The following is a 13441-nucleotide window of genomic DNA, read 5'->3' on the forward strand; positions in this document are numbered from 1 at the left end:
TGAAGTAAATATATATTTTATATTTTTATATCTGCTTATAGGTCACATTGGAAGAATATTCATGACTGCTTATTATTTGCTATAGGCAACTTGTACATATACATGTATATATATCTTATATAGAGGATATAAACTATAATTCTAAGGAGAGGGGTCAGGGACAACCCTGACCAGTACCAGGGCAAGGTCACCTGGAGCCCAGGGCAAACATGCCAAACTGCGCCCCCCCCCCCCCCAAGATGTATGAGCCTTAGATGTCAGCGAAAATCCCCCCCAAAAAAACTGAGCACTAATCTGCATGCCTACCCCCTAAGCATAAATTCCACCCCCCCCCCTGCTGAAATCCCCCTCCCAGCATAAATCTTCGCCCCCCAAATCCCCCTGACACAAATGCCCCATCCCAAAAAAGTCACCCCTCCTAGCACAAATCCTCTACCACTCAAATTTCCCTTCTAAGTACACATTCCCTCCCCACACTCCAAATCCCCCCTTCCAAACTTCCAAACCCGTCATTTGTTTCCCACCCCCTGAAACCTTCTTTCTTTTCTTATGCTTACCAATTGGAGTTGCTTCTACTCTATAGAAGTGCTGCCTGGGTGTCAGTATAGTTTTCCATATATACCACAAAGGCCATCAATCGTCCATCCCAGAGGACGGATTTCCCTAACAGAAGCGCCCTGTGATTCTTTTTATTATCTATAATTATGGAGCCAGATTGGTATCTCTCTGTGCTGGTTCCTCCTCTAGCTGAACCCTGATTGGACACCTTCAGGTTTGTCAGTTTAGAATAAATCATTTCTTCGCTCACCTGCTGAATCCCCCAGCAGTCCGGCCTGTTTCCCAATTTCCTGCAGTCTGTCTTCTAGCCTGTCCCGTTTTCTGTCTGCCGTATTCTCCCTGGCCGAGGATTCCAAAGCCTCTGTCAGATCTGCAAAGATGTTTTCAAGTTCTGCTAAAGTCTTAGACTGGAAGAGTAAAATGTTTTATCAATTAGCTTAGCAAATAGTAAAAAAAAAAATATATTAAATAAGTGTAAATAGTGTGCTGATGTGAATTAAAGTGCAAGTATTAACAAGCGGCTGCTGACACTATAAATGCTTCCACTGTACATCTAAAATAAACATAGACATCCGATAGCAGGCTCCGCCCCTATACATGTTACGTCATCTGATTGACTTTGTCAGTAACCCCTACTGACGAAGTCAATCAGATGATGTAACGCGTATAGGGGGCGCAGCCTGCTATTGGATGTCTCTCCGCTGTGTGTTCCACATTGAGAGGATCGTCTTTTAGATCCCGCACAGCTGACTGTGCTTATCAACGTGAGTGTGATACATATTGTATTGTTTGCCCAAATAAAGAATCTGTATACAGAGAGCATTCGGTTTGTCCCTCTTTTTTGTCCTATATTAGAGAAATTCATAAGGACAGCAACTGTGGAGGATTGCAATTCACAGGATACTGGCTGACCATCATCCACAGGATTTTATCCCTGTTTGGGAACAGCTCTTCTGACCCGCTGGTAACACATGGGTCAGAATGTGAGGTGAGCCGCCAATCTTTATGTGGTGGAGGATTTTGATTTCAGCAACTTCACTTTCAACCACCAGCACTTTCAGGCTTTGGCTTTGAATTTCTTCAATATAGGACAAAAAGAGGGACAAATCTAGTGCTCTCTGTATACAGATTATTTATTCGGGCAAACAATACAATATGTATCACACTCATGTTGATACGCACAGTCAGCTATGCGGGATCTAAAACATGATCCTCTCAATGTGGAACACACAGTGGAGAGACATCCGATAGCAGGCTCCGCCCTCTATATGCGTTACGTCATCTGATTGACTTCGTCAGTAGGGGTCACTGACAGGGGGTACTGACGAAGTCAATCAGATGACGCAACGTGTATTGGGGCGAAGCCTGCTATCGGATGTCACTCTACATTCTGATATTTTTGTACAAGGTTTCTTTGCACTGGACTTTATATATAAATATATTTTTTTACACATTTGAAGTTTTGGGATTTTTACACGTTTTTGTTTTTTACAAATTCTAATGATTTTGCACATTTTATATCAATCTATTTGCGATTTCAAGGAATATTTATTTTGCATGTACGATTTTATCTTGAATTGTAGTTTTATATATTTATGATACTTTCTCTCTTCATTATGCACTAATGTTGTCATTTCAATTACATTTCTGGGTTTATATATGCACTCAAGTGGCGCAGCACTTCCCCCAATTATTATAAATAAATATAACCTTAAGAGCCGGTTCACACTGAGGTGATCCGACTTCGAGGGGCGACCTGTGTGCACCACGACTTCGGCGCGACTTCACATAATGGAAGTCTATGCAAGTCGCTCCCAGGTCGCCCCAAAGTAGTACAGGACCCTTTTTCTAAGTAGGAGCGACTTGTGTCACTCCTATTAGAACGGGTCCTGTACTACTCAATGGCGAGCGACCGAGCGCGACTTGTTAGGCTGACAAGTCGCCTGACAAGTTGCGCTAGTCTGAAGGGGCTCTAACAGTAACAGAATGAGTGTATGTAACGGAAAACATCGAGCTGCTTACACATACCTTGAGTGCATCTCCAATGGCTGAGATCTGGCTGGAAGGGCCCAGGCTGGCCTGGTAGAGGTGCTGGATGAGGGAGATGTATTTGTTCTCAGCACTTTGCTCTGTGTTACTCAGATGTTCAGCAACTGATAGGAACTCTCTAGGAAGCTCCGCAGGGTTCACCAACAGCACCGTTCTATGGGGACAGAAATGTCCAGAAACAATGGAATGCAGAATCAGTTTTCGTGTGTTCCAATTAGTATTGCTTAATCATATTTTATGATGATGATGATTATTATTATTAATAATAATAATATTCGATTTTTTATATTATTAAATTTAATTACATTTTAAAATTGTAAATATTATTATTAATAATAATATTCGATTTTTTATATTATTAATTTTAATTACATTTTAAAATTGTAAATATTATTATTATAAATAATAATAATAATCGATTTTTAATATTATTAATTTTAATTATATTTTAAAATTGTAATTATTAATATTAATAATAATAATAATATTATTTTGATTTTCATCATCACAAAAGCACAACAATAACAACACACAAGAGCAATAATAATACTTTGGATGCCCAGGGGACTGTAGTTACTCAGTGCACCAGCAGATGGCAGCGCATGACAATATGAATCATTTACAATAGGCTTATGTACTGTATACTTTATAAAGTCTTCTCACACAATTCTGGTTGCCCATGGGGGCCAATCAGCTTCTGTCATTTCTGCAGAGCAAACTTGAAAAGGAGGACAATATTTGATTGCTGTGGGCAACAAGAAATGATCCTGCTAGCACTCTTTTCATACATAAGCCTCTAAATATTGTTTTGTTGCAACCCCCATTTCCAGGAACCTGCAAGTACTTCTATTGGTTCTGATCTGTGCCACACAATTTGTTTTGCTTGTGAACATTTCCGATACTCCAATATAATGTCTTGTGCTGCCATCTAGTGCTGGAAACTATTCCCAATTATCCCTGTAATTGAGATAGCTTCATTGACTGCTAGTCTTTTTTTTAACACTTTTGAATTCCTTACTTCCATTCCATTCTATCTCCCTGCGTTCAGTGAATATCACATTGCCCATCACAGTTCGCCTGATCATTTGTCTGATACCGTTATAGAAGATTGTCTGATGCTGGTGCTAATGATTTGTAGCGGCACAGAGAAATAGTAAAGCCAGCTGCAGAAAGAACTTTGCATCTGGTTACAAATCCAACTGTCCCTGATTTGGAGGGACTGTCCCTCATTCGGAACAAAGTCCCTCTTTCCTCCTCATTTGTCCCTCATTTTGGTCTGATCTATATAGTTGTATTTAAAATGCATTATTTATGTTTAACCACTGAAGCCCCGGAGGATTTGGCTGCTCAAAGACCAGGGCCTATTTCGCGATTCGGCACTGCGTGACTTTAACGGACAATTGCGCGGTCGTGCGACGATGTACCCAAATAAAATTGATGTCCTTTTTTTCCCACAAACAGAGCTTTCTTTTGGTAGTATTTGATCACAAATACAGATAAACAAAAAAAGAGCGTCAATTTTGAAAAAATAACAATATTTTCAAATTTTTTTATATGAAATTCTCAAAAAAAAATGTAAAAATCAAAATTTTCTAACATTTTAGGCCAATTTGTTTTCTGCTACATATTTTTGGTAAAAAAAAAACAAATCGCAATAAGCGTATTTTGATTGGTTTGCGCGAAAGTTATTGCGTTTACTAACTACGGGAAAGATTTATGTAATTTTTGTTGTTTTTTTTTTTAACTAGTAATGGCGGCGATCTGCGATTTTTTTTTTTTTTTTGCGGGACTTCGACATTGCGGCGGACAGATCGGACCCCTGACTGACATTTTTGACACTTTTGGGGGTACCAGTGACAATATTACAGTAATCAGTGCTATAAATATGCACTGTCACTGTAAAAATGACACTGGCAGGGAAGGGGTTAACTTTATTAGTGATCGGTGGGTTAAATGTATCCCTAGGGGCGTGATTCTAACTGTAAAGGGGTGTGGTTTTTGATGTAACCGCAGAGACATACGATCCTACATAGCAGGATCATATGATCTCTGCAGTTACATCAGGGAGAATGACAGACGGTTGTGTTTACATCAGCCGCCTGCCTTTCTCCCTCTCCAGCGGGAGATCGCAGAGTGACTGGCGGACATCGGAGCCGCCAGTCACTCGCACAGGGATGTCAGGGAACGAGCGGGGGCAGGAGCGCGCCTCCGGCGGCGCCCGCTCGCCCCCTATTGGCTCGTGGGCGAGTGACATATCGGTACGTCACTTTGCCCAGGAGGGGCTGACCGCCGCAGTATATGTACTTGCGGCGGTCGGCAAGTGGTTAAGAAATGGTTTCCCAGTGCTAAACCTTTCATCCAATTTCTAAATTGCTGCATTTGTAAATCTCCAAAGCCAATATAAAGGATTAGTAGTGGTAAAGAAAAAAAAAAAAAGCCCTGGTAGGCTTAAAGAGGAAGTAAACTCTTCCTTTTTTTTTTTTAGTTTTTTTTCTTCCCTGCAAAGTAAATGCATAATGTACTATATATGATATGCATCTCATACTAGCACATTATGTGACACTTACCTCCAAACTAAGCCCTCGTCGTCCCCGCTGGCGGTCGCATCCATCTTCTGCCGTCTTCCTTCCTGGTCTGCGGACTCCGGCTATGCTTCTGGCCGGAAGCCGCGTGATGTCACTCCAGCGCATGCGGCTGCATGAAATCTAAGTATCTCCTGAACTTTGCAATTTAGGAGATATTTACAATACCTTATTAAAGGCTTACCTATAGGTAAAACTTCTAAGAGTGGTTTTACAACCACTTTAGCTAGTCATTTTTTTTGTAGAATTCTCCTCCAAGGGGGTGTGGCAGGGGGCGTGCCTTATGCCTGCATACTTTTGCTAATAGGTGTCTCTCATTCCCATCCCAGAAAGTTGGGAGGTGTGACAAATCACCGGAGAAAATAGGCAGATAGATCTTGTAACTGCTACAAATATTTGTCACACAGTTTCTGGTGTGACGAGGCCTAAATCCCAGTACTGGTTGGGGGGGACTCCAACCCTCTCCCGGGACTACCCAGAATGCTCCTGTGGGGAGCGGTACTCACAGGATGCTGGGCAGGGAGGATTTCGTTAGGAGACCTTGCTCAGCTCTCACCAGGCGCTGATAGGAAATTCCTGGACATACAAAAAAATGAAATAAAAAAAACAATGACATCAGTTAGGCATTCCATAAACTATAGCAGGAGGGGGCAAACAGCACTTTAGGTTGGCATTTCCATAATATAACACATGAATTCTGGGGATATCCTGGTTCTTAAAGTGATTGTAAACCTCCGACATGAAATCTGAACAAACCATATCCCTCTATATATAGTGTGTACTTGTCCTAGTCCTAAGCACTAAGTGTGGTTTCTGTCTGCTGCTTCCTTCCTCTGCTATCTGCATGAGTCTCCTCCTCCCCCTCCTTCCTCTGCATGAGTCTCCTCCTCCTCCCCCCCTCCTTCCTCTGCTATCTGCATGAGTCTCCTCCTCCTCCCCCCTCCTTCCTCTGCATGAGTCTCCTCCTCCTTCCTCTGCTATCTGCATGAGTCTCCTCCTCCTCCCCCCTCCTTCCTCTGCATGAGTCTCCTCCTCCTCCCAATCCTCCTCCCAATCCTCCTCCTTCCTCTGCTATCTGCATGAGTCTCCTCCTCCGCCCCCCCCTCCTTTCTCTGCTATCTGCATGAGTCTCCTCCTCCCCCCCTCCTTCCTCTGCTATCTGCATGAGTCTCCTCCTCCTCCCCCCTCCTTCCTCTGCTATCTGCACAAGTCTCCTCCACCTCCCCCCTCCTTCCTCTGCTATCTGCATGAGTCTCCTCCTCCCCCCCTCCTTCCTCTGCTATCTGCATGAGTCTCCTCCTCCCCCCCTCCTTCCTCTGCTATCTGCATGAGTCTCCTCCTCCTCCCCCCCTCCTTCCTCTGCCTGAGTCTCCTCCTCCTCCCCCCTCCTTCCTCTGCTATCTGCATGAGTCTCCTCCTCCTCCCCCCTCCTTCCTCTGCTATCTGCATGAGTCTCCTCCTCCTCCCCCCTCCTTCCTCTGCTATCTGCATGAGTCTCCTCCTCCTCCCTCCTCCTTCCTCTGCTATCTGCATGAGTCTCCTCCTCCTCCCTCCTCCTTCCTCAGCTATCTGCACGAGTCTCCTCCTCCTCCCTCCTCCTTCCTCAGCTATCTGCACGAGTCTCCTCCTCCTCCCTCCTCCTTCCTCAGCTATCTGCACGAGTCTCCTCCTCCTCCCTCCTCCTTCCTCTACTATCTGCATGAATCTCCTCCTCCCCCTCCTTCCTCTGCTATCTGCATGAGTCTCCTCCTTCCTCTGCTATCTGCATGAGTCTCCTCCTCCTCCCTCCTCCTTCCTCTGCTATCTGCATGAATCTCCTCCTCCTCCTCCCCCCTCCTTCCTCTGCTATCTGCATGAATCTCCTCCTCCTCCTCCCCCTCCTTTCTCTGCTATCTGCATGAATCTCCTCCTCCTCCTCCTCCCCCTCCTTCCTCTGCTATCTGCATGAATCTCCTCCTCCTCCTCCTCCCCCTCCTTTCTCTGCTATCTGCATGAATCTCCTCCTCCTCCTCCTCCCCCTCCTTCCTCTGCTATCTGCATGAATCTCCTCTAGGGGTGCACCGATCTGACTTTTCTTGTCCCGATACCGATATCTGGCATTGTGTATCGGCCGATACCGGAACTACACACATACACAATATGTATGCGGCTGCAGTACAGAGCAAAGCCGCTGCTTCCTGTGTACGGCTCCTCCATACACAGGCGGAGTGCATCTGGTATGACTCCGCCTGTGAGCCGGACCTATACAGGAAGTAGCGGCTCCCATCCCATACTACTACTACACCAAGTAAGGGAAGGCTGAGCCGGGACTCAGCAAAACCAGAACTTGTCTTGCCTCCACAGAGTCCTGACCTCAACCTGATAGAACACCTTTGAAATCAAATTAGAGCAGTGACTGTGAGCCAGGCCTTCTCATCCAACATCAGTGAATTACATTTTTATTAACTCATAAGCGCTGCACTTTCGGTCACAAACTTTTTGCCAATATATATCGGTTGGTGTGCTCAGGGCGGACTTAATGAATGGAGACACCTGGGCACTGTCCATGGCCAGGAAAAGGGCGGGTGCTGTGTTAAGGGGGTGCACTGGCGATTTGTCACTCTTCTTTGATAGGAGTAACTGCAATGTCTCTCCTGTCAGAAGGAGCAGCGGCTGGCTTCTGCTGGAGACGTGGAGAGAGGATTCACTTTTCTCCTCCCTCCTGCAGAGGGCAGAAGAGAGCCGGCACTAAGACCTCACCTCAGTCTCAGCATGGGAGAGGAAGGAGGAACTGTATTCATTGCAGGGGGAACAGCATTTGTGATCTGTGAGTACAAGGGGGGAGGGGGCACAACTCTGATGTAAAGGGGACTGTGATGGGGGACACCTGATCTATGGGGGACACCTGATGTAAGGGGGCACTGTGATGGGGGACACCTGATGTAAGGGGGCACTGTGATGGGGACACCTGATGTAAGGGGGCACTGTGATGGGGGACACCTGATGTAAGGGGGCACTGTGATGGGGGACACCTGATGTAAGGGGGCACTGTGATGGGGACACCTGATGTAAGGGGACACTGTGATGGGGGACACCTGATGTAAGGGGACACTGTGATGGGGATATCTGATGTAAGGGGGCACTGTGATGGGGGACATCTGATGTAAGGGGGCACTGTGATGGGGGACACCTGATGTAAGGGGGCACTGTGATGGGGACACCTGATGTAAGGGGGCACTGTGATAGGGGACACCTGATGTAAGGGGGCACTGTGATGGGGGACACCTGATGTAAGGGGACACTGTGATGGGGATATCTGATGTAAGGGGGCACTGTGATGGGGGACACCTGATGTAAGGGGACACTGTGATAGGGACACCTGATGTATCGGGGACACTGTGATGGGGATATCTGATGTAAGGGGGCACTGTGATGGGGGACACCTGATGTAAGGGGGCACTGTGATGGGGGACACCTGATGTAAGGGGGCACTGTGATGGGGGACACCTGATGTAAGGGGACACTGTGATAGGGACACCTGATGTATCGGGGACACTGTGATGGGGGACACCTGATGTAAGGGGACACTGTGATGGGGGACACCTGATGTAAGGGGACACTGTGATGGGGGACACCTGATGTAAGGGGACACTGTGATGGGGGGGACACCTGATATAAAGGGGCACTGTGATGGGGACATCTGATGCAGGCTGGTAGGGGCCTCAGTGCATTACTTTGCCCAGGAGCCCATAATGCTATTAAGATGGCAGTGGGTGTGCGAGCCTTGAAGCACATTTTCTTTTGGAATTCATTTTTGTATAAACTATTTGTTTTACTGTTGGGGCATAGAAGGCTTTGGGAGATTTTACTGGGCCCTGCTCTCAAAAAGATTGAAAGTCACTGGTCTAAGATGGTTTTTCTCCTCTGGTTTCCCTCTTTCAATCATTAACTTCTTTATCCAAAACTAAAAAAAAGTTTTGACATTAGATATAATTTAAATTCAGCCAGCTAAATCTATTTCTCCATTACATTGGGGACGAGTCCAGAGATGTTGGTAAAGTAGAACGTGGGGAAGTGGGTGAGGGGTGCACTGTAAGTACAGAAGGTGTACAGAGCACATCGGCCCCTGGGCCCTCCAACATTTCTCTGACATCCATTTTTCCAGCTGATCCCTGCTGGCTGATCTTCTTATAAACTTTAGAATGAAGATGATATTTAACCCGATCCTAAGAAAAATCTGCACCCCAAACTCTCAGTGTGCCAGTCAAAGGTTTCTGTATGAGAAATGAGGTGACCTCTGTGTTTTTGTTGCAGCAAAGCCCCCATGGAGTTACCTGGAGCTTTTCGTTCCTCACTGATGAAGCTGAGGAGCTCCTGATAGATGTCACAATAGGGAGCAGGCCAGGTGAGGAAGATGTGGAACGTCTCAAAAGCTTTCAGAAGAAGGTCACAGTCTTGAGGGATCCAAGGAGCCTGTAGGAAGCAGACAGGTAAAATATGGTCACTGTAGTGAATGCTAATGTCATGTCTTGAAAAATATATGTCGCATTTGTTTATATATATCTATATCTATATACTGTATCTGTCATGGACATGTTGCAGTGTTGAGAATCGAATACCCAGAACTGATTATCCCAGCTAATCACTGTTTTTTTATGTAGGTCAATGCTAAGGGTAGGACCAGTGGTGTATTTAGGTTTTGTGCTGCCCTAGGCTGACTAAATTTGGGCACCCCTAATTTAAATATGACCCACCCCTTCCTGTAAAGGCCACACCCTTTCCTGTTTATGACCTGCCCTGTCATCTGTAAACCACAGACCACAACCACAGTCTATCAGTGCCCATCAGTGCAGCCTCATCAGTTCCCATAAGTTCAGCTTCATCAGTGCAGCCTTATCGGTGCTCATCAGTGCAGCCTCATTAGTGCAGCATATCAGTGCGGCCTCATCAGTGGCCACCAGTGCAGCCTATCAGTGCATCATATCAGTGCCCATCAGTGCTGCCTTATCAGTGCAGCTTATCAGTCCTGCCTCATCAGTGCAGTCTATTGGTGCCCATCAGAGCAGCATATCAGTGCAGCCCCATCAGCTTTTTTGCTGCCCTCGTGCAAAGTGCTGCCCTAGGCCTGGGCCTTGTTGGCCTAGGCCAAGATACATCACTGGGTAGGGCATAGACATGACCGCTTGTCCAGTTTGATTGGTTTACAGAACAAATCTTCTAACCACCATCTTATATCTCTGGGTACCATTGGGGGGGAGGGGGGGGTGAAGGGTAAACCCTGAGGCAGCCCAAAAAATTTTGAACATTAGTGGCAAATCCTCAGTCTCTTCTCCAGCCTGGACCACAAAAATCTCTTACCGAAAGAACAGCAAAATGGAACATCAGAGCCAAGGGGGCAAGAAGTTCGTATTCACATTTTTCTTGGGCCTGCAGGAAAAGCAAAAGACAAATGTTTTCAATGCCAACTCTGCCCAAAACTGACACATTTCAGATTTTACTCATATATATACTGCAAATACAATATGTGTTCTTCAGTTGACTATATGGGAGTCCTATGAAAACTAGTCAGCAAGTTGCGCTAGGCATAGTTTTGCTTTAACACGGACTGTCACCCTCCACATTCACTTTCCTCTCATCCAATCTTCTGTCACGGCCAGGGGTCAGGCTCGGAGGCCAGTAGCTATAGCAGTATCTACAACCAGCTAGATAAATGCACAAGCAGGTCACCCTGGCGGGTGGTGCGGATTCACCTAAGGTGTGGGTTATAAGCACTAACCAGTGTTCACCAGAGCTCCCAATAGTGAAGATGGGTTTTGCTGTGTGTAAATGCCAGGTCGTGGTCCTCAGGATCGCCCCACAAGGAGGTGAGCAAGCCGGGGTCCGGTAGTAGATAATGAAATAGCAGGTAGGGATCAAACAGTAGCGTAGTCAGTAAACAAGCCAAAGGTTGGTACCAATAGTTGCAGGTTGGGAACAAGTGGAAGCGTAGTTGAGAAACAAGCCAAAGGTCGGTATTGAATGGTAGTGGAGATAAAAACAGCTGCAGGTATGCAAAGGAGCAAGATATCGACTGAAGAGAGAGCACAATAGTCTATAAGCAAATCAAAATAATAATAAACAAACAGGAAGTGCAAAGGCATGGCTTAAATATGAAGCTCATTGGAGGAGCAAGGAGTTCAAGGTTCACCAGAAACAAGACAAGATTATCCAAGGGTTCAGATCAGATGCGTAACTAAAACCTTCAGGGCCCCAGTGCAAGAAACCATGAAGGGCCCCCCAGACCCCTGGCTCTTCCCTTCAAGCCTGGGACTCTTCTCACTGATCCTGGGGCCCTTTATTACAGTCCTGCAGCGGGACCCTTTCACAAGTTCTGCAGTGGGCCCCCTTCCTGCCATCTTGGGGCCTCCCCACGGTGGTGGAATGCCAGGGCTCGGTTGCAAGTGTGACCTTTGCGATCCTGGAAGTTCACCCACTGGGTTCAGTAGTTTTTATTTTTTGGTATTTTAATTGTATTATCTTTAATCATTTTATTTAATTTTTTTACAATGTGACTGACTATGACTCTGTCCATTCAGAAAAGGAAAGGCAGCAGCCGGCAGGAGAGAGGAGAGGGAGCACAGTGGGGGGGGGGGGGGACCAGGGGAGCACACAGGGGCCCAAAGACAGCAGAACACAAGTGAAGTGGATAGGAGGGGTGGCTGGGGCAGCATACAGAGGAACCAATCTCCTCCGTTTTCCTCCTGCAGCTACAGGAGGAAAAAGGAGGACAGTGATTGCTCTACATGCTGCCCCCGCCGCCCCTCCTATCTAAGTGTACAGGGGAGCCGCACAGGCCCCTGGAGCATGGGGGCCTGGTTGCAATTGCAACCCCTGCAACCCCTGTAGTTACGCCCCTGGTTCAGACAGGATGCTGTCCTGCATCTCAGGTGTCTCAGTAACTTGATCTACTGCTGGACAGAATGGAGGTTGTGGGTTCCTGATACCTCCTTTCACACAATTGGATATTTTTTTTTTGGGGGGGGGGGTACCCTTCTTTGGGATAGCTCCCCGCACTTTCTTGTTTCTTGCTTAGGTAAGAATTGTGTAACTGCTGCCCGCAGCCTCCTGGAAAACCAAGGTCACAAATTCCAGGAGGCCATGGGGTACTCAACATTGCACGTGCCACATCATCAGGAGGCCGACTTTGTCTTCATGGTTTTTGCAGCCAGCCCACTGATGATGCACCATGTTATCACGGGGCAAGAGCCTGGAAGGAAGGGACAGCAGGGTCCCTGTTTTTGTGCACAACCCAGCTATAGAGGTTTGGGGGGGTTGAATAACTTGGGTCAGATTCCTGACTAATCACACAGTAGATACATAGTAGACAATAATCTAGGGTACTTGGGGGACATACGTAAGTGTAGACAATGATATTATTGTCTGGCACAACTGAACCGTACTGTCAGTATATAAACAGCTGGTAATAACAGTAAACACCAATTAGGCTGCGCTGCGGTATTTGTGGCTCAGGAGGTGACCCAGGGGGGGTCATTTGTGTCACCTGTCCTGATTTATGACATCCAGGCCACGTCCTATGAGTTTAGGGTTTGAGAACTCAGAGCTGACTTCCTCCCCGGCCCTCCTGTTTGTCTTCCACTCTCATTGTTACCAGCGTAAGATCTGGAGAAGAGTGTAAACTCAGGAAAGGAAGTCCAGCGTTCCCATTCATGCCCAGATGTCAGAGGATCTCATTCCTAACGAGTTCCCACCAAGCTCCTGGGACTACGGCACCTGCTGCACACTTAAAGTGGATTTCCACTTTGTAACCCAATTAGAAGAACAGCGACTTTGTATTTGTTACATTCCATTCATAAAACAGAACTTTAAAAGATATTCAGAAATTGCTGCTTACCTTTTTACTCGCTGAAAACTCCTCCGCTTTCCCCTTCTGTGTAATGTTATTAGTGGACCTTCACTACAAAATAATCTTCCCTCCATCCCAATCTTCCCTCCATCCCAATCTTCCCTCCATCCCTCCCAATCTTCCCTCCATCCCAATCTTTCCTCCATCCCAATCTTTCCTCCATCCCAATCTTCCCTCCATCCCAATCTTTCCTCCATCCCAATCTTTCCTCCATCCCAATCTTCCCTCCATCCCAATCTTCCCTCCATCCCAATCTTCCCTCCATCCCAATCTTCCCTCCATCCCAATCTTCCCTCCATCCCAAACTTCCCTCCATCCCAATCTTTCCTCCATCCCAATCTTTCCTCCATCCCAATCTTCCCTCCATCCC

The 13441-nt window shown here is 46.4% G+C and overlaps 1 protein-coding gene across 1 annotated transcript in view; it reads right to left on the minus strand.

Annotated features, from left to right (window-relative positions):
• The window catches only part of PIK3R5 (phosphoinositide-3-kinase regulatory subunit 5), a 122027-nt gene that overhangs the window by 28123 nt on the left and 80463 nt on the right, over positions 1 to 13441 (minus strand). The window contains exons 4-8 of the mRNA XM_082271460.1: positions 10527 to 10595; positions 9503 to 9641; positions 5696 to 5765; positions 2587 to 2761; positions 809 to 965 (exon numbers count right to left, since the gene is read on the minus strand). Coding sequence (XP_082127586.1) covers positions 809 to 965; positions 2587 to 2761; positions 5696 to 5765; positions 9503 to 9641; positions 10527 to 10595 — 610 coding nt within the window. The remainder of the gene's footprint in view (positions 1 to 808; positions 966 to 2586; positions 2762 to 5695; positions 5766 to 9502; positions 9642 to 10526; positions 10596 to 13441) is intronic.

This window comes from Pelophylax lessonae (assembly GCF_965119305.1).
Source record: "Pelophylax lessonae genome assembly, chromosome: 11".
NCBI classification, from domain to species: domain Eukaryota; kingdom Metazoa; phylum Chordata; class Amphibia; order Anura; family Ranidae; genus Pelophylax; species Pelophylax lessonae.